Source organism: Eubalaena glacialis, chromosome 11, assembly GCF_028564815.1.
Source record: "Eubalaena glacialis isolate mEubGla1 chromosome 11, mEubGla1.1.hap2.+ XY, whole genome shotgun sequence".
In the NCBI taxonomy this organism is placed as follows: domain Eukaryota; kingdom Metazoa; phylum Chordata; class Mammalia; order Artiodactyla; family Balaenidae; genus Eubalaena; species Eubalaena glacialis.
The window spans coordinates 53,711,200-53,736,878 of NC_083726.1; the positions used below are offsets into that span (position 1 = coordinate 53,711,200).

At 39.8% G+C, this 25,679-nt stretch overlaps 1 protein-coding gene across 1 annotated transcript; it reads left to right on the plus strand.

Moving 5' to 3' along the window:
* Positions 1-53: 53 nt before the first annotated feature.
* On the plus strand, positions 54-24,021 carry KICS2 (KICSTOR subunit 2). The gene is made up of 3 exons (XM_061205371.1): positions 54-319; positions 11,836-12,121; positions 22,827-24,021. Exons 1-3 carry the CDS (start codon positions 85-87, stop codon positions 23,641-23,643), a joined length of 1,338 nt encoding a protein of 445 aa, XP_061061354.1. The 5' UTR covers positions 54-84; the 3' UTR covers positions 23,644-24,021.
* Positions 24,022-25,679: the final 1,658 nt, after the last annotated feature.

Sequence of the window (25,679 nt, forward strand, 5' to 3'; positions counted from 1 at the left end):
CGCACGCTCGTGCGCCCGTTCCCTGAGAACCCGGAAGTGCGAGGGAGAGGCGAGCCACGTGGGTGGAGCTGGAGCGCAGCTCGCATGGGGGAGTCTATCCCGCTGGCAGCCCCGGTCCCGGTGGAACAGGCGGTGCTGGAGACGTTCTTCTCTCACCTGGGTATCTTCTCTTACGACAAGGCCAAGGACAATGTGGAGAAGGAACGAGAGGCCAACAAGAGCGCGGGGGGCAGCTGGCTGTCGCTGCTGGCGGCCTTGGCCCACCTGGCCGCGGCAGAGAAGGTCTATCACAGCCTCACCTACCTGGGGCAGAAACTAGGTACCTCCGCCCCGCCCCCCGTGCCCCTTGAGGAAGGAAAGGGAGTATATTCCCCCATCGGCAGTGGCTTGGGGTTCCCTGTCTCTGTCACTATTAGCCGCAGGCTCAACTCCGCACTCCCAGGTCTCCTCCCACCGATCCCGTCCTTCCCTCGGCTTCCATAAACCCCGCCCACCGGCCTCCGCGGCAGATAGATTGGCCGCCGGGGTGGATGTTGTTTGCAGAGCCGTGCTTCAAACCGATGGCTGTGTCCATTTTGCTCATGCATGGATTGGTGCCGTAAATGAGAAGTTAAACTCTATGTCCTCGCTCTCTAACCAGTGACACTGCGGCGAGAGGAGCAAACTTGGCAATACAACCTAGTTAGAATTCATGAACACTATTGTCTGGCTTCTTAAGGCCCCAGGGAGTTACAGATGGAGTCCTACCCCCTCTTCGTAGCCGCAATAAATATGTAATGAATGAACAGAAAAATGAATGCTGGACAGGAAAGGCAAGAAATATGCCTAACACTAACAAGAGGGGCCTTACAGGGAAAATGGTAAACACTGTTATCATCCCATGATAAATCTTGCCCCTGAAAATAAGATGCAGGAGCTGATTAAGCTGATTTTCACTAGTAGAAACAATTAGTGTGAGTAAATCAGAAGGAAATAATATATGTGAAAGCCAAGGGCTATACATACGAAGTATTACTACTTATAATTACCAATATTTTGAATCCCAGAGCTTTTAGAGTTGTTTTAGTGCTTTGGCGTATTTTAGACCCTTTAATATCAGAGGCACAGGGTCTGGTATGAATGAAGGACACATAACAGTATAAAATAGAAGTGTACAATTGAGAGCAGATTCCAGTTTGAGTTTCTCCCCCTAGTTTCCTTATATAGCCTGAAGGTGACCATGTACATCTTGCTTTCAGTAAACACTCAAGGGGCAGGGCTTTCTGAGATCTTAACTGTGCTTTAGCTTTTCAAACAATAACTTGTTATTTAGTGTGTTGACTTATTGGCAACAACTAGTCAGATAGTTTCACCTTGTGTATTTTTTCCTCCCTTTCTTACAGTGGCACTTCTCAGAAATTTACAACTGCTCTTGCAGTGTTATAATTCCCCTTCCTACAGATTGGCAAATTGTGTGCATGCAGTTGTGCGGGTAGGTGACAGAGCCTATACCAGAATACCTACCTTTGAACTGTCAGATTGTGTTTGTATCCAAATGATTTATAAAAATTGTAGATGTAGTATAATTTATATGTTAAATAATTTACATATTATTATATATATATGAAAATGGGGAGGATTCTGGCTGTAAAATTGAAGGTGGGTAATTTTCTTGCAGTTTTAGTGTTTTTAGATTCCCCCGCCTCATGAAGAATGGTGACTGATCCCGGTGCCATGTTTCTTAGGTTTTTTTCTTTTAGCTCACCTATGAGGATTTGATAACCTGTGGCCTCACTCCCCAGAAAAATACATATGTAATACAATTTTGCATGTAATCTGAAAGGGTTCAGTTGGATTTCCTAAAGCCTATGTATAGACCTCAGTTAAGAAATCTACTCTAGTTTAAGTTGTATGTGCCTGGTTTTAGGTGCCTGGCTGTGCCTAAGAACATGCACAAGGCCATCACTGTCTCTGCCTTGGGTTCTCTGAAGTGGCTCTTATTATGTAAAGTGATTAGTTCTGCACAGACCCCAGCTTGCATGGGTGAGCCTGAGGGCTGTGCTTTGAAATTGATCCACGGAGCAATTTACACTGTGAAACATGCTCAGGCGCTGTTCAGGCTCCCAGCTGATCTGTCACTTCGGTGTGAATGTTCTGAAAATGGCATGTTTAATGCCACATAACTTACTTGCATGTACAGTAAATGTAGGTTCCAGATGTAAATTTTTAGCTTTGCAATTACCTTACAGTTTTTTGATACTGGAATGTTTGTGATATCAACGTGCTTACAATATGACTTCATGATTATTGAGTTGACTCTCCATTTTCTTAAAAACTTGGGAAAATTTTTGTGTTGCCACTTAAAACAGTCCCATGTTCTTCAACTACTTTGCTATTTAGAACATTTATATGGTTTTCTTTAAAAAGCAAAACAAAAAGTTTATGTGTATTTTTTAAACAGTAGAAAGCACGGTTTTAAAAAGTGAGTCTTTTTGACCTCACTTTTGTGACTGGTGTTTATTGGAGACCTTGGCAGTGAATCCTGGTTATAGATGCAAGCGTGGGACTTTAGACAAAGAACAGACCTGACAGGGAGCCTTCTGTTCCTGTCTTGGCTCAGCTGAAAAACTTTGGGGCGAACCCTTATCTTGGAGCCCTCTCTTTACTTTGAGGGGAGAATATATCTATTTGGGGAAAGATCAGTGATTAAAATATGCTGACTCAATACCGCAGAGGACTTTAGAAGGTCATACTTTTCTCCCCTTTGTTTCATTGCTGGAGAGTTTCCTCAACATCTGGTGGCTGGAAGATACCATGGTAGAAAATGACTTAACTTGAGAACTGATGTTTAAAGATTATCATTAGCAAGAAGTTGTGGAATAAAATATTCAATTAGAAGTGCAAAACTTTAATATACTCATTCCTTGAAATTTCATGATGTGAGATAGACTGTTGAAATCTTGAAAAATAATGAGCATTCATAAAACGAGACTCCCATGGAAACAATTCAAAATAATCATATTTTGTAAATTCAAAAAACTGAGACAAGAAGTCTGGTGTCTCTGATTCCTTATTTCCCAGCATGAAGGAAGGCCACTCCCCATTGGATATTCGTAAACAGGGTAGTCACCAAGTAGGCTTGTGCTCCTGAGAGCTTTGAGAAGAGAGACATGTTTAAAACAAATGCGTTGGTGGTCTCTCCCTTCCTTAAAGTGTCAGGTAACTTGGTTTCACATAGTAGTAATGGATGTTTATTGATAAGCTTTAAAAGGTATTCTTTATATTTATATGGTGTTTCCATGCCCCCAGGTAAGGGTAATCTAATGAAGGAAGGTATCCCTTTTTCACCCAGAGTTAAAATTTTCACCAAGTTCACCTTGTTTAACAGCGGAAGTGAGTACACAATTAAGGTCACCTAGCTATCTATCAAATAGGTAGCTATTCTTTTTACAGTACTTGAAGCTCCCAATTTACCACAGAGTTGCAGAAGCCCAACTCTGTAGTATTGAGAGATTCTTATATCAGTTATAAATGGAAGGGGAAGGGATTAGCAGTATTGATTGCGTGCTTTGCTCCAGGCGTGGTACAGACCAAATGTTATTTCATTGTGTCTTTTTAGTTTCATGTTAAAACAACAACTAAGGCTCAAAGTGGCTAAGGTTAAGTCCTGTGCACATCACACAGCTTGTAAATTTGGAAGCTGGGATTTGGAACCAAGTCTTTCAGACTTCCAGAGCTTTTAAATTTTACTTGGTACTCTTGCTACCTTCGTAACCTAAGAGATTTTGTCTTAGATCTGGGCACAGAGGTCCATTTATTTCATACCATCACTTTACAAAATCTGCAAAGCTAGACTTAATATGGGTGGAGAGGAAAGGCAAACCTTCCAGGATACAGTCCTGTATGGGATGTTGGTGTCAGGGTCAATCCACCTGTACCATATGGTTTTTGCTGCTATTAGTAGGAGAAATGATGTGAATGCTAGTCAGTCTGGGCAGTATATTGGAGAAGACACTTTTTCAGTATCAGCAGTTTGCCTGTGAAATCAGTAGTAGTAGGGTGACCAACCCTATAGGTTTGCCCGGAGTTGAGGGGGTTTTCAGGACATGGGACTAAGGGTTTCCTGAGAAGCTAGCCTTTCAGTACTAAAACCTGGAAAGTCATGGATAAACTGGGACAAGGTGGCTGCCATAGTGGTAAGGGATATAAGATTCATTTCTTGAAATACAAACTGGGCAATGAATTGTGAAATGTTTCATTCATTAAGAGGACATTTTACAAATGCCTTGATAAGTAATTTATACTCCTAATTGGTATGTTTAGAATAGTAACTCATTCATTAAAGCATTCTGTGAATACCAACGGAAAATTTAAAATGTCATTCATTTCTGAGATTTTTATATATTCCTAAGAATTACTGTTTTAAACCTGCCCTGTTTCTTTTTGTTCTCCTAATGTCTTACCTCTGACCTTTGGTGGGGTACAGAATTGCTTAAGAAAACATCTATGAAACTGGCCCCAAAATTATTAGAAACATAGTTGATCATGTATTAATACAGAAGTAAAGAAATAATGTCTATGCCATTTGAACCTTTTTGGTTGTTGAAAAGAATGTATGTGGCCTTACTTTTTGCTGATTTCCTTTGGAACCCCTGAGTTACAACATGAGTTACAGCAGTAGTTATTTATAATTGCTTCCTACTGTTTTTTTTTTTCTATTTTATTTTCTTTCTTTCTTTATTTTTGGCTGCTTTGGGTCTTCGTTGCTGCGCGTGGGCTTTCTCTAGTTGCGGCGAGCGGGGGCTATTCTTCGATGCGGTGTGCGGGCTTCTCATTGCAGTGGCTTCTCGTTGCGGAGCTTGGGCTCTAGGCGCGTGGGCATCAGTAGTTGTGGCACGTGGGCTCAGTAGTTGTGGCCCGCAGGCTCTACAGCGCAGGCTCAGTAGCTGTGGCACACGGGCTTAGTTGGTCCACGGCACGTGGGATCTTCCCGGACCAGGGATCAAACCCATGTCCCCTGCGTTAGCAGGTGGATTCTTAACCACTGCGCCACCAGAGAAGTCCCACTTCCTACTCTTAATAATTCACAATATGGTGCTTATTATGATATAACCTATAGTGTCAACCTTGTTAAGAGCACTAACAGTCACTTTGTTCCCCCAGGATCCCAGTAGTCTGTGTTTTCCATTTTCTCATAGCTTGAAAGGAAAAATGCAACTCCAAAGCAGAAATAAAATTTTCTGATTTACCAGGAATAACAACAGTGTTTCATAATTGGGTGTTCTCTTTTCTTTTAAATATGTTTATGTGGAAGGAGGGCTTTTTAGATCCAGGTTGATGTCACTTGCTAGGTTAATCATCCTCTGAATTAGATCTGAATCCTCATTGAAGTGGGCTGGGGAAATATTGGCGCATGGGTGAGGAGATTTTTTTTTTTGAATTTTTGAATTTTATTTTATTTGTTTTTTTATACAGCAGGTTCTTATTAGTTATTCATTTTATACATGTTAGTGTATATATGTCAATCCCAATCTCCCAATTCATCACACCACCCCCGCCACTTTCCCCCCTTGATGTCCATACGTTTGTTCTCTACATCTGTGACTCAATTTCTGCCCTGCAAACTGGTTCATCTGTACCATTTTTCTAGGTTCCACATATATGCGTTAATATACGATATTTGTTTTTCTCTTTCTGACTTACTTCAGTCTGTATGACAGTCTCTAGATCCATCCACGTCTCTACAAATGACCCAATTTTGTTCCTTTTTATGGCTGAGTAATATTCCATCGTATATATATATCACATCTTCTTTATCCATTCGTCTGTCGATGGGCATTTAGCTTGCTTCCATGTCCTGGCTATTGTAAATAGTGCTGCAATGAACATTGGGGTGCATGTATCTTTTTGAATTATGGTGTTCTCTGGGTATATGCCCAGTAGTGGGATTACTGGGTTATGTGGTAGTTCTATTTTTAATTTTTTAGGGAACCTCCATAGTGGCTGTATCAGTTTACATTCCCACCAACAGTGCAAGAGGGTTCCCTTTTCTCCACACCCTCTCCAGCATTTGTTGTTTGTAGATTTTCTGATGATGCCCATTCTAACTGGTGTGAGGTGATACCTCATTGTAGTTTTTTTTTTTAATTATTTATTTATTTATTTATTTATTTATTTATGGCTGTGTTGAGTCTTCATTTCTGTGCGAGGGCTTTCTCTAGTTGCGGCAAGTGGGGACCACTCTTCATCGCGGTGCGTGGGCCTCTCACTATTGTGGCCTCTCTTGTTGCGGAGCACAGGCTCCAGACGCGCAGGCTCAGTAATTGTGGCTCATGGGCCTAGTTGCTCCGCGGCATCTTCCCAGACCAGGGCTCGAACCCGTGTCCCCTGCATTGGCAGGCAGATTCTCAACCACTGCGCCACCAGGGAAGCCCCTCATTGTAGTTTTGATTTGCATTTCTCTAATAATTAGTGATATTGAGCAGCTTTTCATGTGCTTCTTGGCCATCTGTATGTCTTCTTTAGAGAAATGTCTAGTTAGGTCTTCTGCCCATTTTTGGATTGGGTTGTTTGTTTTTTTAATATTGAGCTGCATGAGCTGTTTATTTAATATTGAGCTGCATGAGCTGTTTATATATTTTGGAGATTAGTGCTTTGTCCATTGATTCATTTACAAATTTTTTCTCCCATTCTGAGGGTTGTCTTTTCGTCTTGTTTGTAGTTTCCTTTGCTTTGCAAAAGCTTTTAAGTTTCATTAGGTCCATTTGTTATTTTTGTTTTTATTTCCATTACTCTAGGAGGTGGATTAAAAAAGATCTTGCTGTGATTTATGTCAGAGAGTGTTCTTCCTGTGTTTTCCTTTAAGAGTTTTATAGTGTCGTCTTACATTTAGGTCTCTAATCCATTTTGAGTTTATTTTTGTGTATGGTGTTAGGGAGTGTTCTAATTTCATTCTTTTACATGTAGCTGTCCAGTTTTCCCAGCACCACTTATTGAAGAGACTGTCTTTTTCCCATTGTATATCCTTGCCTCCTTTGTCATAGATTAGTTGACCATAAGTGCGTGGGTTTATCTCTGGGCTTTCTGTCCTGTCCCATTGATCTATATTTCTGTTTTTGTGCCAGTACCATATTGGCTTGATTACTGTAGCTTTGTAATATAGTCTGAAGTCAGGGATTCTGATTCCTCCAGCTCTCTTTTTTTCCCTCAAGACCGCTTTGGCTATTCGGGGTCTTTTGTGTCTCCATACAAATTTTAAGAATTTTTGTTGTAGTTCTGTATAGAATGCCATTGGTAATTTGATAGGGATTGCATTGATCTGTAGATTGCTTTGGGTAGTATAGACATTTTCACAATGCTGATTCTTCCAATCCAAGAACATGGTATATCTCTCCATCTGTTTGTATCATCTTTAATTTCTTTCATCAGTGTCTTATAGTTTTCTGCATACAGGTCTTTTGTCTCCCTAGGTAGGTTTATTCCTAGGTATTTTATTCTTTTTGTTGCAGTGGTAAATAGGAGTGTTTCCTTAATTTCTCTTTCAGATTTTTCATCATTAGTGTATAGGAATGCAAGAGATTTCTGTGCATTAATTTTGTATCCTGCAACTTTACCAAATTCATTGATTAGCTCTAGTAGTTTTCTGGTGGCAGTTTTAGGATTCTCTATGTATAGTCTCATGTCATCTGCAAACAGTGACAGTTTTACTTCTTCTTTTCCAATTTGTATTCCTTTTATTTCTTTTTCTTTTCTGATTGCCATGGCTAGGACTTTAAAAACTATGTTGAATAATAGTGTTAAGAGTGGACATCCTTGTCTTCTTCCTGATCTTAGAGGAAATGCTTTCAGTTTTTCACCATTGAGAATGATGTTTACCGTGGGTTTGTCATATTGGCCTTTATTATGATGAGGTAGGTTCCCTCTTTGCCCACTTTCTGGAGAGTTTTTATCATAAATGGGTGTTGAATTTTGTCAAAAGCTTTTTCTGCATCTATTGAGATGATCATATGGTTTTTATTCTTCAATTTGTTAATATGATGTATCACATTGATTGATTTGCGTATATTGAAGAATCCTTGCATCCCTGGGATAAACCCCACTTGATCATGGTGTATGATCCTTTTAATGTGTTGGTGGATTCTGTTTGCTAGTATTTTGTTGAGGATTTTTGCATCTATATTCATCAGAAGTATTGGTCTGTAATTTTCTTTTTTTGTAGTATCTTTGTCTGGTTTTGGTATCAGGGTGATGGTGGCCTCATAGAATGAGTTTGGGAGTGTTACTTCCTCTGTAATTTTTTGGAAGAGTTTGAGAAGGATGGGTGTTAGCTCTTCTCTAAATGTTTGATAGAATTCACCTGTGAAGCCATCTGGTCCTGGACTTTTGTTTGTTGGAAGATTTTTAATCACAGTTTCAATTTCATTACTTGTGATTGGTCTGTTCATCTTTTCTATTTCTTCCTGGTTCAGTCTTGGAAGGTTATACCATTCTAAGAATTTGTCCATTTCTTCCAGGTTGTCCATTTTATTGGCATAGAGTTGCTTGTAGTAGTCTCTACGGATGCTTTGTATTTCTGCAGTGTCTGTTGTAACTTCTCCATTTTCATTTCTAATTTTATTGATTTGAGTCCTCTCCCTCTTTTTCTTGATGAGTCTGGCTAATGGTTTATCAATTTTGTTTATCTTCTCAAAGAACCAGCTTTTAGTTTTATTGATCTTTGCTATTGTTTTCTTTGTTTCTATTTCATTTATTTCTGCTCTGATCTTTATGATTTCTTTCCTTCTACTAACTTTGGGTTTTGTTCATTCTTCTTTCTCTAGTTCCTTTAGGTGTAAGGTTTGATTGTTTGAGATGTTTGTTGTTTCTTGAGGTAGGATTGTATTGCTATAAACTTCCCTCTTAGAACTGCTTTTGCTGCATCCCATAGGTTTTGGATCGTCATGTTTTCATTGTCATTTGTCTCTAGGTATTTTTGATTTCGTCTTTGATTTCTTTAGTGATCTCTTGGTTATTTAGTAACATATTGTTGAGCTTCCACATGTTTCCGTGTTTTACGTTTTTTCCCCTGTAATTGATTTCTAATCTCATAGCATTGTGGTCAGAAAAGATGCTTGATATGATTTCAATTTTCTTAAATTTACTGAGGCTTGATTTGTGACCCAAGATGTGATCTATCCTGGAGAATGTTACGTGCGCACTTGAGAAGAAAGTTTAATCTGCTATTTTTGGATGGAATGTCCTATAAATATCAATTAAATCTGTCTGGTCTATTGTGTCATTTAAAGCTTGTGTTTCCTTATTAATTTTCTGTTTGGATGATCTGTCCATTGGTGTAAGTGAGTTGTTAAAGTCCCCCACTATTATTGTGTTACTGTCCATTTCCTCTTTTATAGCTGTTAGCAGTTGAGGTGCTCCTATGTTGGGTGCATATATATTTATAATTGTTATATCTTCTTCTTGGATTGATCCCTTGATCATTATGTAGTGTCCTTCCTCGTCTCTTGTAACATTCTTTATTTTAAAGTCTATTTTATCTGATATGAGTATTGCTACTCCAGCTTTCTTTTGATTTCCATTTGCATGGAATATCTTTTTCCATCCCCTCACTTTCAGTCTGTATGTTTCCCTAGGTCTGAAGTGGGTTTCTTGTAGACAGCATATATATGGGCCTTGTTTTTGTATCCATTCAGCAAGCCTGTGTCTTTTTGTTGGAGCATTTAATCCATTCACGTTTAAGGTAATTATCGATATGTATGTTCCTATGACCATTTTCTTAATTGTTTTGGGTTTGTTTTTGCAGGTCCTTTTCTTCTCTTGTGTTTCCCACTTAGAGAAGTTCCTTTAGCATTTGTTGTAGAGCTGGTTTGGTGGTGCTGAATTCTCTTAGCTTTTGCTTGTCTGTAAAGCTTTTGATTTCTCCATTGAATCTGAATGAGATCCTTGCTGGGTAGAGTAATCTTGGTTGTAGGTTCTTCCCTTTCATCACTTTAAATATGTCATGCCACTCCCTTCTGGCTTGTAGAGTTTCTTCTGAAAATTCAGCTGTTAACCTTATGGGAGTTCCCTTGTATGTTATTTGTTGTTTTTCCCTTGCTGCTGTCAATAATTTTTCTTTGTCTTTAATTTTTGCCAATTTGATTACTATGTGTCTCGGTGCGTTTCTCCTTGCCTGGGACTCTCTGCACTTCTGGGACTTGGGTGGCTATTTCCTTTCCCGTGTTAGGGAAGTTTTCGACTATAATCTCTTCAAATATTTTCTCGGATCCTTTCTCTCTCTCTCCTCCTTCTGGGACCCCTATAATGCAAATGTCGTTACACTTAATGTTGTCCCAGAGGTCTCTTAGGCTGTCTTCATTTCTTTTCATTCTTTTTTCTTTATTCTGTTCCGCAGCAGTGAATTCCATCATTCTGTCTTCCAGGTCACTTATCTGTTCTTCTGCCTCAGTTATTCTGCTATTGATTCCTTCTAGTGTATTTTTCATTTCAGTTATTGTATTGTTCATCTCTGTTTGTTTGTTCCTTAATTCTTCTAGGTCTTTGTTAAACATTTCTTGCATCTTCTCAATCTTTGCCTCCATTCTTTTTCCAAGGTCCTGGATCATCTTCACTATCATTATTCTGAATTCTTTTTCTGGAAGGTTGCCTATCTCCACTTCATTTAGTTGTTTTTCTCGGGTTTTATCTTGTTCCTTCATCTGATATATAGCCTTCTGCCTTTTCATCTTGTCTACTTTCTGTGAATGTGGTTTTTGTTCCACAGGCTGCAGGATTGTAGTTCTTCTTGCTTCTGCTGTCTGCCCTCTGGTGGATGAGGCTATCTAAGAGGCTTGATGGGAGGGAGTGGTGGTGGGTAGAGCTGACTGTTGCTCTGGTGGGCAGAGCTCAGTAAAACTTTAATCCAGTTGATTGTTGATGGGTGGGGCTGGGTTCCCTCTCTGTTGGTTGTTTGGCCTGAGGCAACCCAACACTGGAGCCTACCTGGACTCTTTGGTGGGGCTAATGGCGGACTCTGGGAGGGCTCACACCAAGGAGTACTTCCCAGAACTTCTGCTGCCAGTGTCCTTGTCTTCACGGTGAGACACAGCCACCCCCCACCTCTGCAGGAGACCCTCCAACACTAGCAGGTAGGTCTGGTTCAGTCTCCCCTGGGGTCACTGCCCCTTCCCCTGGGTCCTGATGCGCACACTGCTTTGTGTGTGCCCTCCAAGAGTGGAGTCTCTGTTTCCCCCAGTCCTGTTGAAGTCCTGCAATCAAATCCCGCCAGCTTTCAAAGTCTGATTCTGTAGGAATTCCTCCTCCCGTTGCCAGACCCCCAGGTTGGGAAGCCTGACATGGGGCTCAGAACCTTCACTCCAGTGGGTGGACTTCTGTGGTATAAGTGTTCTCGTTTGTGAGTCACCCACCCAGCAGTTATGGGGTTTGATTTTATTGTGATTGTGCCCCTCTTACCATCTCACTGTGGCTTCTCCTTTGTCTTTGGATGTGGGGTATCTTTTTTGGTGAGTTCCAGTGTCTTCCTGTCGATGATTGTTCAGCAGTTAGTTGTGATTCCGGTGCTCTCGCAAGAGGGAGTGAGCGCATATCCTTCTGGTCCGCCATCTTGAACCAATCTCCTGGGTAAGGAAATTATACACAGGTCCACCGCTACACTGAGTTGTACCAGGCGTTAACTTACTCTACAGTGAAATTATGAATTACAAAATATTTGAATCCATATCGTAGAAGTCAGAGAACATGGTAGATGAAAACTCATTGAGCTCAGCAGTTTAGATTCTTTCCTTTTGGATGCTGAGAGGTGTTTTGTACTTCCAGTTTCTCTACCTTACCTATCATGTGCTTATGTCATTTGTCTACCAGGGGGCCAGTCTTTCTTCAGCAGGAAGGACTCCATCCGCACCATCTATACTTCCCTGCATAATGAGCTGAAGAAGGTGGTGACTGGCCGTGGTGCTCTTGGGGGGACCGCACCTCACGTGGAAGAGCTCCTTTCCCACCTGTCAGAGCAGCTCTGCTTCTTTGTTCAGGCTCGGATGGAGATCGCAGACTTCTATGAGAAGATGTACACCCTCAGCACACAGAAGTTCATCAATGCCGAAGAGCTCGTCGGCCTTTTAGACACCATCCTCAAGAAATACAGCTCCAGGTCAGTGTAGGGGAGGAGGGAGGGAGGGGCAGAATGTGGCAGCCTCACAATCCCACACAGAGTCTCAGTCTTCCCCACACCCCTGCGGAAATCTGTGATGGAATAACTATGAAGGAGAAATAGCTGTATTACATTTTATACACATTAATTAATCAACAGGTATACATTAGGCATCTTCTTTGGGCTTAGTTAACATCATACTGGATAGATGCTTCTCTGAGCAGTAGCAAAAGGTCGAGAATGAAGTAATCCTTAAAAGTTGTATTGTAACTGGTTTTTCTGCTTATGAAAGAATTCACACAACAAGAGAATTGTATATGAAATAGTGTGACTTTTTAACAAACCACTATTCAAATAAATGTCCCTTTCAAAGTCATCACCTTGATGAGTTGTCCACTTGATTCCTCTGATGGAGCCATTACTTAACATGTGTAGGGAATTCCTTTATAATTGCTTTCAGCACCTGTCGCATAGTTTTGATTTTGTCTTAAACTTCCTTGGTGGAGGCAGGCATCTGTGCTTTAGAGGAGGGCATGTTTTTTTGATAGTCAAAAAGATATTTGTAGCCAGTTTAATTTTTTTTAAAAAGATGTTGATCAACTGGAAAAATTTTTTTGAAGGAAATTGCTGCTTATAAAGTGAGACTGGTTATAAAGTATTGCTCACTGCCTGGCCCAAAAAGCAGTTCCGAAAGAATTTGAGTAGTGTTGTGAACATCACTGAGTGTGAATGACTCAGTTTTATTTTTGGGTCCTTGGAGCCTGGCTTAGAGCCTTGCACATAGTAGGTGCTCAGTAATTTTATGATGAATTAAATGGAAAGTGATGCTAATCATTAGAGAAATGCAAATCAGAACTACAATGAGGTATCACCTCACACCAGTCAGAATGGCCATCATCAAAAAATCTACAAACAATAAATGCTGGAGAGGGTGTGGAGAAAAGGGAACCCTCTTGCACTGTTGGTGGGAATGTAAATTGATACAGCCACTATGGAGAACAGTATGGAGGTTCCTTAAAAAACTAAAAATAGAACTACCATACGACCCAACAATCCCACTACTGGGCATACACCCTGAGAAAACCATAAGTCAAAAAGAGTCATGTACTACAATGTTCATTGCAGCTCTATTTACAATAGTCAGGACATGGAAGCAACCTAAGTGTCCATCGACAGATGAATGGATAAAGAAGATGTGGCACATATATACAATGGAATATTACTCAGCCATAAAAAGAAATGAAATTGAGTTATTTGTAGTGAGGTGGATGGACCTAGAGTCTGTCATACAGAGTGAAGTAAGTCAGAAAGAGAAAAACAAATACCGTATGCTAACACATGTATATGGAATCTAAAAAAAAAAGAAAAAAAAAGGGTCATGAAGAACGTAGGGGCAGGACGGGAATAAAGATGCAGACCTACTAGAGGATGGACTTGAAGACACGGGGAGGGTGAAGGGAAAGCTGGGACGAAGTGAGAGAGTGGCAGGGACATATATACACTACCAAATGTAAAACAGATAGCTAGTGGGAAGCAGCTGCATAGCACAAGGAGATCAGCTCAGTGCTTTGTGACCACCTAGAGGGGTGGGATAGGGAGGGTGGGAGGGAGACGCAAGAGGGAGGAGATATGGGGACATATGTATATGTATAGCTGATTCACTTTGTTATACAGCAGAAACTAACACAACATTGTAAAGCAATTATACTCCAATAAAGATGTTTTAAAAAATTAAAATAAATAAATAAATGGAAAGTGATGACTTTGAAGGATACCACTCCTTTGGATATATGAGTTCAGATATGTTTGCTTAAAAAAGAAAGGCAGATATATTCATTTACATTCCCAAATTAAGCCTAATACTCATCTGATTAATGGACTGGGGGAAGTAGGCTAAGTGGAGAGATTAAAAGAGACTTCACAGAGGAGGTAGAATCTGAGAAGACTTTTAAGGGCAGGTAGGATTTTGAAAGAAAGGGCAGGTAGAAAGCAAAGGTTCCTCCATATCTGTGACTCCACATCCAGAGATTCAAAGTATTGAATGTATTACCTACTAAAATATGTTACCTCCTGAAATATATTGCATACATGGGTTTGTAATATATTTTACATATGTATATAAGTGGACCTGTGCAGTTCAAACCCATGTTTGTCATTCAAGGGTCAGCTGTATTCTAAATTTTTATTTATTTTTAGTAGGTAATATATTAACATAGCTCAAAATTTATGAAGTACAAAAAAATGCAGTAGTGAAAAGTCTCCTTCTGCCCCTGTTCCTCAGCTACTTAATTTCTTTCCTAAGAGTCAATGAATATTAACAAGTTCTGTCATTCTCAAGAGATAGTCTATGCATATAAATAAACACATTTCCTTTTTTTAAACAAATTTTACATGTTTACAAATTTTTTTTATCTTTGGAAATATTCTTTTATTTCTCCCTCAAATCTGATTAGTATATGTTTTCTTTTAATAAAATAATTTTTTTTAAACCAAAAACTACAGTACAATTGGAGATGTGATTCTCAAGGGGAAGAGATCTTATGTGGTGATTCCCAAATGCTAATGTGAAAGTGTTTTGCTGAACCATTTTGGGAGCTTAAGAAAAATACCCTTACCTGAGCCCTTCTTCTTTCCCAAGAGAGTAAGATTCAGTGTTTTGGGTTGGGTGCCTAGAAACCTGTCTGTTTTAAAAGTTCCCTGTGATACTGATACATAAGTCTGCAAGAAAAATTGGATAAATAAGGAAAAGATGCCAACATTAGTATATACTGGTTATTGAACCTTACCAATGTGTGTGCAAGTGCCTGTGTGTATGTTGTGTCATAGTAATGAATGGTTATTACTATATAATTGTTTTTATTTTTATTTTATTAGATTTGTGACCTATCATCTTTGAACCTTCTTTGAAACATCCCACTTCTCAGAGGCCTGGGAATTTCTTCCATTGCAGTAGCAAAAGCCCAGGTTTCATTCTAGAAGATCTTAGGGCAGTACTTGGCAGTACCCCTTATCCTGCTGAGTGGATACTGACGGAGCTGGCTGTAAATCACATATGGTCAATAGGTGTTTTCAGCTATTGTCTCCATCCTCCACCAATGCTACCTTTGTCTACTTAATAGGGAATTAATGATCACAGACACATCCTAGCCTAAAAATTATCTACAGTAGAGGCTTTGGGTTAATTTAAACAACATAAATTCTTTAGTTTAGAATTTCTGAAAAGTTGAAATTCTGTATACTATATTCATTTTCTTTGGGAAGTGAAATTATTTTAGATATAAATTAACATGATTTGCCCTTTGCTTTCAGAGATGAAGGGGAGTTATGTTTTGTTTTTCTCCTCTGGAAGCCAGGTGTGCTCAGAGTAGGATGGTGTTAAAGGTTTCTTCTTTTGGCAAACTTATTACATTATTAAGCAAATGTAAATTCTTGTTTAAGAATCACAGTCATTTGTGATGCTGCATTTCAAATTGAATAATTAACATTAATCATTTGAGTTTTCATTGTGTGCCCTTTAGAAGAAAAAACATGGATTAACTCATGCAGGGTCAGGGTGTCTACTATTCCTTGAATACTTTTGAGGAGAAGTAGAACTTGGGTTTTTATTTCCAAGAAAGTATCAATGGAACATTTTTTGAGTCAGTAGAATTTGTTTTGAATTTATTTACCTGTTTTGTACAGTGGACATAAAAGAAAATTCTGGCTAATCTTTGTATTTCATGGTTAAAACAAAACTGGAAGATAGATTATAAATGCAATTTAATATATACTCTTCTAAATCAAGAACTTTTAATTGAAGTATAGTTGATACACAGTATTATAAGTTTCAGGTATACTGTATAGTGATTCACAATTTTTAAATGTTATACTCCATTTATAGTTATTATGAAATATTGGCTGTATTCCCTGTGTTGTATCATATATCCTTTTTTTTTTTTGGCCACGCCGCGCAGCATGCAGGATCCTCGTTCCCTGACCAGGGATCAAACCCGCGCCCCCTGCAGTAGAAGCACAGAGTCTTAACCACTGGACCGCCAGGGAAGTCCCATATATCCTTGTAGCTTATTTTAAGTATAATAGTTTGTACCTCTTAATCCTCTCCCCCTATATTGCCCCTCCCCCTTCCCTCTCCCCACTGGAAACTACTAGTTTTACAACATGATTTTTAAGAAATAATTTTTTTAAAGAAGTCAGCAATTATTCATTCTAGACAGCTTTTAAAAATCCATCTGGTATAGCAATAATATTCTATTAAATGATTTTTATTTTTTAATCATAATTTTATAGCTAGGATTTAAAGAGCATTTTTTAAAAAACTGAGTTACATAAATTTCTGTTTGCATTTTAGGAAGCACATTTTTTTTTTATCTGAATGCTTCAAATGACAGAATTCTCACCAAGGGCAGAACAGTGATTTATTTAGTCTTTATGCTCTTTTGCCTTCAAAAAAAAGATTCATGATGATAAGACTGTTAATGAAACAGTTAGTTGCATGTGTGTAGTTCAACAAGGTTAACTGTTGCCCACTGAAAATTTCATAAGCAAAACCAGCAATAGTACGATTTCTGTAGGACGCGTTCTACTCTAGGTATTTGACTCGCCTAGATCTTAACAGTGGAGCCTCAAGGCTTTCTGTGATCTTGCCCCAGCCCAACTTTTCAAATTATCTAAGGCCCATCAAATGCCTTAAATTGCACTCAAACTCCTAGTAAAAAGGAAGCAGCTTCAAAGAGAAAACTTTGAGGATTTTAAGCAGAAGCCAAAAAAAACAGCCCATAATCTAATGTATTCCCCATAAGTATTTGCCATTTCCTACCTTGGTTCCTGTTACTTAGTTTGCTTAGAATGTCCCCCAATTTGTAGGGGAGGAAAAAATATCTTTTTCCTTTACTCTTCTAAGTATCTCAGCTGGGGGCCCTTTAACAAAAGACAGATTAACAAGAGAAAAGCATACAAATGTATTTTAATATAGGTTTTATGTGGCATGGAGCCTTCTAAGGAAATGAAGACCCAAAGAAGTTGTTAAACCTGTGTTTTTATGCTAGATTTGATGAAGAGTGAGAGTTGTGGAAAAATGTGCTAGGATGAAAAAAGGTATGAGCTAAGTGTACTAAACTGGGGGAAACAGCAAGGCCTGTTAGTTCAGATTTCTCTCTGTGACCTTATGTCTTTGGAGATAAGGATGCTCCTTTCCTCAGGGTACAGGGAGTGAACGTCTTACTTGAGGGTTTTATGATCTGCTTCAGGAGAGGGTCAGAAAGTCCTTCCTGCATATGTCATTTCTCAAATTCATTCAGCTTAAAATAGTCAGTATACCAAGATGCCATATTTTGGGGTAGCATGTTCTGAACCTCATCAAGTTCTATCATGTGTCAATTAGCTGTTGCCACAATTATTTTGTATAACAGACTACCCCCAAATCACACTTTCGGGCTTGCACGTCTATTGGGAGTTGTCTGACGTAGGCTGGGCTTAACTGGGTAGCTCTGCTGAACACCGTTGGTCTCATTGGGCTTGGCTTATTGCTGTGAGTTTTGGGCTTGGTCAGCTACACGTGTGTTCGTTCTGAGCCCAAGGTTAGAGGGGAAGCAGCTACCCAGTGATGACGCCCAAGTGCCAAAGAACAAGCCCAATCAAGCTCATTTTAAGCCTTTGCTTGCATCAGATCTGTTAACATTCCTTTGGCCAAAACAAGTCACATAGCCTGATCCATGGCCCAGGGGTGGGAAAGTATACTCTACCTCTGGTGGGAGAGGCCGCAAAATCACACAGCAAAGGGTGTGGAATCAGGGGTGGTTAAGAATTGGGGCCAGAAATTTAAGCTCTCATCTTCACGTGGCTAAATCCTACCTGTTCTTTAAGATTTATGACTCAACTGAAATCCTGTCTCCTCTATGGCCTGCACAATCTTTCAACCAAAAGGAATTGCTCCTTTTTCTAAACTGTTAGTTGATTTGTACCCCTCGTAAGAGATGTATTACTTCCTGCTTATATCTGTTATAAATACCTCCTTCTACCAGGGGAGGTCCTGTAGGGCAAACCTTTGGCTAATTCATCTTTATATCTTGAATGTAATTATATCTAAAAACTAGTAAAGTGATTGTTTTAAATGAGATTATGGATTTTTTAAATGTGGTGAAATATACATAACAAAATTTACTTTTTTAACCATTTTTAAGTGTACAGTTTTTGTGGGGTTTTTTTGATTTTTTAAAATGTTATTGTTTTGTTACAATAAAACATACGTAATATAAAATTTATCACCTTAACCATTTTAAGTGTGCGGTTGAGTGGTATTAAGTACATTCACAGTGTTGTGCAACCATCACCACCATCCATTTCCAGAATTTTTTTTTAATCATCCAAACAGAAACTCTGTACCCATTCAGGAATAACGTCCTATTCTACCCTCTACTCAGCCTCTGGTGACCTCGATTCTAATTTCTGTCCCTGTGAATTTGCCTCTTTGGTGTCTCTCATACAGGTGGAATCATGTGACATCAGTCCTCTTGTGTCAGGCTGATTTCACTTAGCATAATGTTTCCAAGGTTCATCCATGTTGTAGCATGCATCAGGACTTTGTGTTTTTTTTTTAATGGCTGCATAACATTTTGTTGCTTAAGTGTACAGTTTTGTGACATTCATATGTTCACATTGTACTACAGTTTTATTTTTAATTGGGCTTCTGACTTCTCACATGCATGGGACCTGCATACTTCTTTTGGAAGGAACTCCTTGATGGAGATTTGTGAAGGAGGGAGTGCGTGCTGGAGCTCCCTTCCTCTCTCTCTCTTTTTCTGTTTTTCTTTTTGGCTTTTTTTGGAGCAGACGTTCTCTGCAAATAGTTGTCAATTTATTCTGTATTCAGGCTCTTTCAAGCTTGCTGCCATAGCTGAGGTGTATGTTTTTGGATTACAACAATTTAACAGACCCCACTACGGTGTGAGATGTGAATAGGTATGAGGCACAGAGTGGGAATGGGAAAATGATACAACATAATGCTAATCTCAGAGTCTTGGCAGAATAACATTAGCATGAATTTTTAGCTCTTCTTACGGATGAAAAGTAGCTCCGGCATTCACATTCATCCTAATAAATGTTGAACATTTAAACACTTTTCCGTATATGTATACGGAAGAGCTTGTGCAGAATTCTTTCTAAAGGTTTGTACAGAGAAGAGAATTCATATTCTTTCAAGGAGAACATTGGATATAAATGATGATTTCCAGCTGGAAGCAGAAAAATCACTTCGAGTATTTTTATTTGTGGTAGAATGAAACCATTTTCCTCTTATTAACAGTCTTACTGTGTTCATAGCTCCTTGGCAGATTTTCATGATATGCATGATTGTAGAATCTCGTGATACTTAAGGCTCATTAAGTGTCAAGTTGCCTAAAGGCTAAGGTGGTAGGAGCATTTCTCAGAAAGCAAAGATTCTGAGACATGCTATAGTGTGTGTGTGTGTGTGTGTGTGTGTGTTAGGCTTTCTTTTTTTACAAATTTATTTATTTATTTATTTTTGGCTGTGCTGGGTGCTCGCCACTGTGCGGGCCCTCTCCAGCTGTGGCGAGCGGGGGGTCACTCCTCGCTGCGGTGCGCGGGCCTCCCATTGCGGCGCCTCTCCCCACCGCGGAGCAGGGGCTCCAGGCGCACGGGCCTCAGTAGTTGTGGCTCGTGGGCTCCAGGGCGCAGGCTCGTTAGCTGTGGCGCACGGGCTCAGCCGCTCCGCGGCACGTGGGATCCTCCCAGACCAGGGCTTGAACCCATGTCCCCCACATTGGCAGGAGGACCCCCAACCACTGTGCCACCAGGGAAGTCCCGTGTTAGGCTTTCTTAACATTTACTTCGAAGCATGTAATGTTTGAAGAGTCCAAATTAGTTAATTAATTGAGTACATGAGCTACAGGATTTGAGATCTGGTTTATCTTTCTGATTCTTTGAGTGTATTATTAGACTACACCTCCCACCCATGTTTTAGCTTCCCTATCTTGAAGGATGTTGATTGTAAAATACCAGTAATAGAAAAAAAACAATGTGTTATTGTTATGTGAATAACTACATCCTATTTATCACATGATAATCAGTTTCTATCATATAATATCCAACTTAGTTTGGGCTCTCTTAATCATAATCCCATTTGTTTAAATAGATTTTTAAAAACTCTAGATATACTTGTGATGATTTTTTTTTCCTAATTGTTTAATTGATAACCAGGATTTTCCTCTTCCACCAGGGCCAAAACAGATGTGTAAGAATCTTCCGTCTCATTGACAGTGAAGCAATTAAATTACATGGGCTCAGGCCTGTAAATCATCTCCTATGGTGCCTGGGGCATACGATATGCTTGGGAAATGCTAGATCTTGCCCACACCTTTAAAATGGGGTCACTTGCTAAGATAATTCCTGAAACCTCTGCAGATGCTTTGGAACTTGAGGAAGAGTGTAAGGGCTTCGTGTAGGCTCCTTGAGAAGGACGTACGTCAGGCCAGGCAGACACTGAAACTCCGTGGGCATTTCTCAGAAGAAAAAGATGAGGAAGAAAGCTCTTAAGTGGTCCATACAGAAAGGACTCTCCTCATCCAGTCCTTTGCCATACTTGATATTAGCCAAAAGGCTGAGAAGTGATAACCATTCCATCTCATTGTTACAGAACTTCATTTAGGTCATTAAACAACAGAGTCAATGAGGCAGAAACTAGGATTCAAATCTTAACATAGTCAGTTACCACATTTACCGAGTTTCTACTACGTGCTGCATGTTTGAGAGATAAAGGAGTGAAGGAAGAACGTAGCTTTTACTTCCCCTTAGAAGGAGCTCAAAGCAAGGGTGACCCTATGTCCCAGTTTGTCTGATAAGTTATACAATTAAGCTACAAAGGGGAAGACAGGTATTAAGAAACTAGAGGATATAATTAGAGGGCCTGACCTGACCTAGTCTGGGGTTGGACAAAGAAGACATTTTGAAGGAAGTGACTGAAGAGGAGACCTGAAGTAGCAGAAAGAAGTGTTGATGGAAAAGACTCAGGCTCTCACTGGCCTCAGGGTCTTTGCACGTGCCCTTTATCCCCTCTGCCTGGGAGAGAGGACCTTCCCACAGCCTGTCCCCTTCCCCCTCAATTTACTAGACAAGTGAAGTAGAAAATGTTTTACAAACAGCAGGTAGCAGTCCATGAGTCATAAAATTAAGTTAGTGAGTCGTAATCTAATTAAAATATAAGTATTATTAAATATCAAGAGTACATTGTGCATAGTAAGGGTAAATGTGAAATTTTAAAACCTTTTATTTATTGGTATATGCACTTCATCACAATATAAAGTGTATTTCTTACTGTAGCTCATGGTCAAAATTTTTTAAAAACATTTTGTCTAGAACAAATAGAAATGAAATTGTGCTATTACCTTAACCTTCTCTGTGATACCATCGCATTTCTAGTTATTTAATGTATGGAGAAAGTGAGAAGAATGGGAATGTGGCTCAAGCTGAGGAGGGACCAGGTTATTCAAGGCCTCGCAAGCCTTTTTAAGGATTTTAGATTTTATCCTGAGATAAATGGAAAGTGGTTGAAGTATAAGATTTTTAAAATTTAGCCACGATTTTGTTTTTAACTGTGATTAAATATGAAAGGAATTTGAGAACTAGGAGTGAGTAAGGGCTTTCAGATAAATGTTCTAGTCCTTTATTTTTTTATTTTTATTTTCTTTGGCTGTTTCGTTGCTACACGTGGGCTTTCTTTAGTTGTGGCGAGCCGGGGCTACTCTTCGTTGCAGTGGCTTCTCTTGTTGTGGAGCACGGGCTCTAAGCGCATGCGCTTCAGTAGTTGTGGCACGCAGGCTCAGTAGTTCTGGCTCTTGGGCTCTAGAGCGCAGGCTCAGTAGTTGTGGTGCATGGGCTTAGTTGCTCCACGGCATGTGAGATCTTCCCGGACCAGGGCTCGAACCTGTGTCCCCTGCATTGGCAGGCAGATTCTTAACTACTGTGCCACCAGGGAAGCCCTATTCCTTTAATAAACATTTATGGATTGTATACTGTTTCAGTTGGTTTATAGTCTCTACTCTCATCTGCAAAATAGGTTTCATAATACCTTTTGGAGTTACTGTGGACATTAAATAAGTTGATATGTGTTATGTACACATTTAAGAGATGTTTTAGTGACCTTTTCTTTGCCTCTTTAGGACCACACCCTGAAAATAGATTGCCTTGTTTTGTCATACAATTCCCAGAATAAATAAAATGAGTTAAGAAAGACTTATAGTGGGAATTCGCTGGTGGTCCAGTGGCTGAGACTCGGTGCTTTCACTGCCATAGGCCCAGGTTTGATCACTGGTCAGGGAACTAAGATCCCACAAGCCGTGAGGCGCGGCCAAAAACAAACAAACAAAACAAAACAAAAAACCCCAAGAAAGACTTATAGCTAATTCAGTTTCTCTGTATTTGAACAGAAGGTAGTGGCTATTCTCATTTTTTGTTTTTTTTTAACGTCAGGCTATTTCCACAGGAGACTATGGTGCTGACATAATTCTGAGATGGCGAAGTTATATCAGAATGACCTTTTAAATAAATCAACATGGAATCTTTCCATCTTTCCTTCCCCTGCCCCCAAACATAGTATTAGTCTGACCACATTGTTTGTGTTTTTTTGAGGATAGAAAGTGTCACTGTGGGGTCACATTTCCACTCATTTCTGTTAATTCCCCTTCCCCTTTAGATTTCACCACCCCATCCTCAGTCCTCTGGAAAGCAGTTTCCAGCTGGAGGTCGACGTACTGAGTCATCTCCTGAAGGCCCAGGCTCAGGTCTCCGAGTGGAAGTTCCTCCCGTCTCTGGTTAACTTACACAGCGCTCACACCAAGCTGCAGACTTGGGGCCAGATCTTTGAAAAGCAACGGGAGACCAAGAAACATCTGTTTGGAGGGCAGTCCCAGAAGGCCATTCAGCCCCCACACCTTTTCCTTTGGCTGCTGAAACTCAAAAACATGCTTCTTGCCAAATTTAGCTTCTACTTTCACGAGGCACTGAGCCGACAAACGACTGCTTCAGAAATGAAAACGCTGACTGCAAAAGCCAACCCAGACCTCTTTGGAAAGATTTCCAGCTTCATCAGGAAATACGACGCTGCCAACGTGTCCTTAATCTTTGACAACCAGGGTTCCGAGAGCTTTCAGGGTCATGGCTACCACCACCCCCATTCCTACAGAGAGGCCCCAAAGGGCGTGGATCAGTATCCAGCCGTGGTATCTCTGCCCAGCGACAGGCCTGTCCTGCACTGGCCCAATGTCATCATGATCATGACAGACCGCACGTCCGACCTGAACAGCTTGGAGAAAGTGGTCCACTTCTATGATGACAAAGTTCAGAGCACCTACTTCCTTACCCGCCCAGAACCCCACTTTACCATTGTTGTCATTTTCGAGTCAAAGAAATCTGAAAGAGACTCCCACTTTATTTCCTTCCTTAGTGAGATCTCACTTGCCCTTAAGAACCCCAAGGTTTTTGCAAGTCTGAAACCTGGATCCAAAGGTTAGAAGGGGATTTGTGTGAAAGGTTTTCAAGACTGGAAATTGTGTTCTTAATTGCTCTAACGATCTACAGTGGTCTGTGATTAGAGTTTCCATCCACCTGTGCTGCTTTCAGATCTAAATTAAAGACACATCCTCCCTAATTGTGTTGCACCCTTTATAAGCAATTAAGGCCAGCTGAATTACATAGCCAAAGAGTAAGCTAGGTGATCATGGCTGCCGGTCTCCGTGGTACAGCAAGGTACTTTCGGCATTTTCTCCTTTTTTCCTGTATTTCATGTAGATTAATATTTATTGGCCTTTGATTTTTCTTTCCAGATGTTTTATATTATTCTAAACGTTGTGTTCCAGTACAATTTCAAACGCCCTCTCCTTTCCCCCTCTTTCTGGATGAGTAATTGGGATACGATATTAAATGGCTTTTTTAGAATCAAGGACTGTTTTCTAGCTCATAAATTAGCAAATTAACGTGAAACTTTAAGGTTTGTGATCAACAAATTAATATTTTTGATGCCAAAATTAGGGTCTTGGTGAGAAATTTCTATCAGTTTGTGAAATTGAAGGTGAATCAGAGTGGTAGCCTAGCATTTGGTTTTTAACAATTCCAAAGATACTCATGGCAACTTTAATAGTCATGGTTTATTTTGAGGTGATCTACACACCTAGCTGCGTTTGCTTTTACCCTTATAAAGTTTCAATTTTTCACTGTTTTAAAGTTAGCGTAATCCATTAAGTGGGGTTTCTTCCTTCTTCAGAGTATAATCTGCTTGGCTCTCTGTCTTTCACCTTTCTGCTGAAATGTATGTTCATGTTTGGCTCTATTCCCTGGTTATTTTTAGGCTGAAAAAACAGGCAGTCTTGGTTTTTCAGCCACTTTTACGCAACTTAGCCTACTTTTATAAAAAAAAAATGGAGGTCTTGATACCTTTTACTTGGTAAAACTCAATTGTGCATTCAAAAGACCTCTTCGTAGTTGAGTCATCAACCCCGCAGTTAAGCACATCTGAACTTGGGTTTCATGGCTGTTTCCTCCACATTATTTTTAGAAGCAGTGATACATCTTAACACATGCTTCCTTAACACTTTCCTTCAGTAGGTGTTCATGGGGAAGGAGACGGGTCAGTGAAACCATAATGGGCTGTGGAGACCTTCACTTCTAGGTTATTGATTCAGAATAAAAATAAGCCACAAAGAGTAATTGAGTTGTAACTATTTGATAGTTCCTTCGAAGCTTGTGTGCAGCGTAATGATCAGAGCAGTCCTGTTTTTCATGATTGCACGGAGCCACTGTTTTTACTGGGCGGCCACAGCAGGCAAGCTGGCAACATTGGCAGAGACCGGAGAGCCCCTTTGAGCCCATATAGGAAGCCTGCCCACTCAGCCTGGACTCCCTGGTGCAAGAACCCACTGGCCTATTTTCTGGGGAGAACATGTGTTTTTCTTTTCTTTCTTTTTCCTTTTTTTTTTTTAAAGTCATATGATTTGTAAAAAGCCAGTTTGCTTTAAATAGAAAGTAGTGATTTACCTCTGCATTTTATTCACTCAGGTTCTATGAAAATCTGGACTGATTTTACAACATTGAACTTACATAAAAAATTGAAAACAATTGGAACTAAAAAGTCAAGTCATTTTTCCTCCCTTTCGTGTTTTGCTGAGAAGCTGAAAAATATTCCTTGGTGTTCATGTATTTTTTTTCCCTAGGTAAAACCACCATTAGCCTTAATGATACGGTCTCCCGTGTACCTAAAAGAAATATGCTTCAGTGGACTGTGGAGGCGAGTGTAAATAAAACATATATACGACATTTAAATAATTAGTCCTCGCCTAGAACATATTTGAATTGTATATTTATTTTTAAACATATTTTGGTTCAAGGCAAGAAACAAAGTCATTTTACTCTGAGATTTGTCCTTTAAAATCAGTAATGAAATGATCTATAAAGTCTGTGCTTTGCTAATTGGAAGAGTACATCCTCATATTTTCTGCAGACTGCTTGCTTTGAAATATGTTTCTAAACCACAACTTAATCGATGTTTATGGGT

Excerpts from the sequence above, each read along its gene's own strand:
- KICS2 (XM_061205371.1), top strand. The coding sequence starts at position 85 with ATGGGGGAGTCTATCCCGCTGGCAGCCCCGGTCCCGGTGGAACAGGCG. Across the intron at positions 320-11,835 it reads CTACCTGGGGCAGAAACTAG|GGGGCCAGTCTTTCTTCAGC; the intron begins GTACCTCCGCCC and ends TTTGTCTACCAG. Across the intron at positions 12,122-22,826 it reads CTCAAGAAATACAGCTCCAG|ATTTCACCACCCCATCCTCA; the intron begins GTCAGTGTAGGG and ends CTTCCCCTTTAG.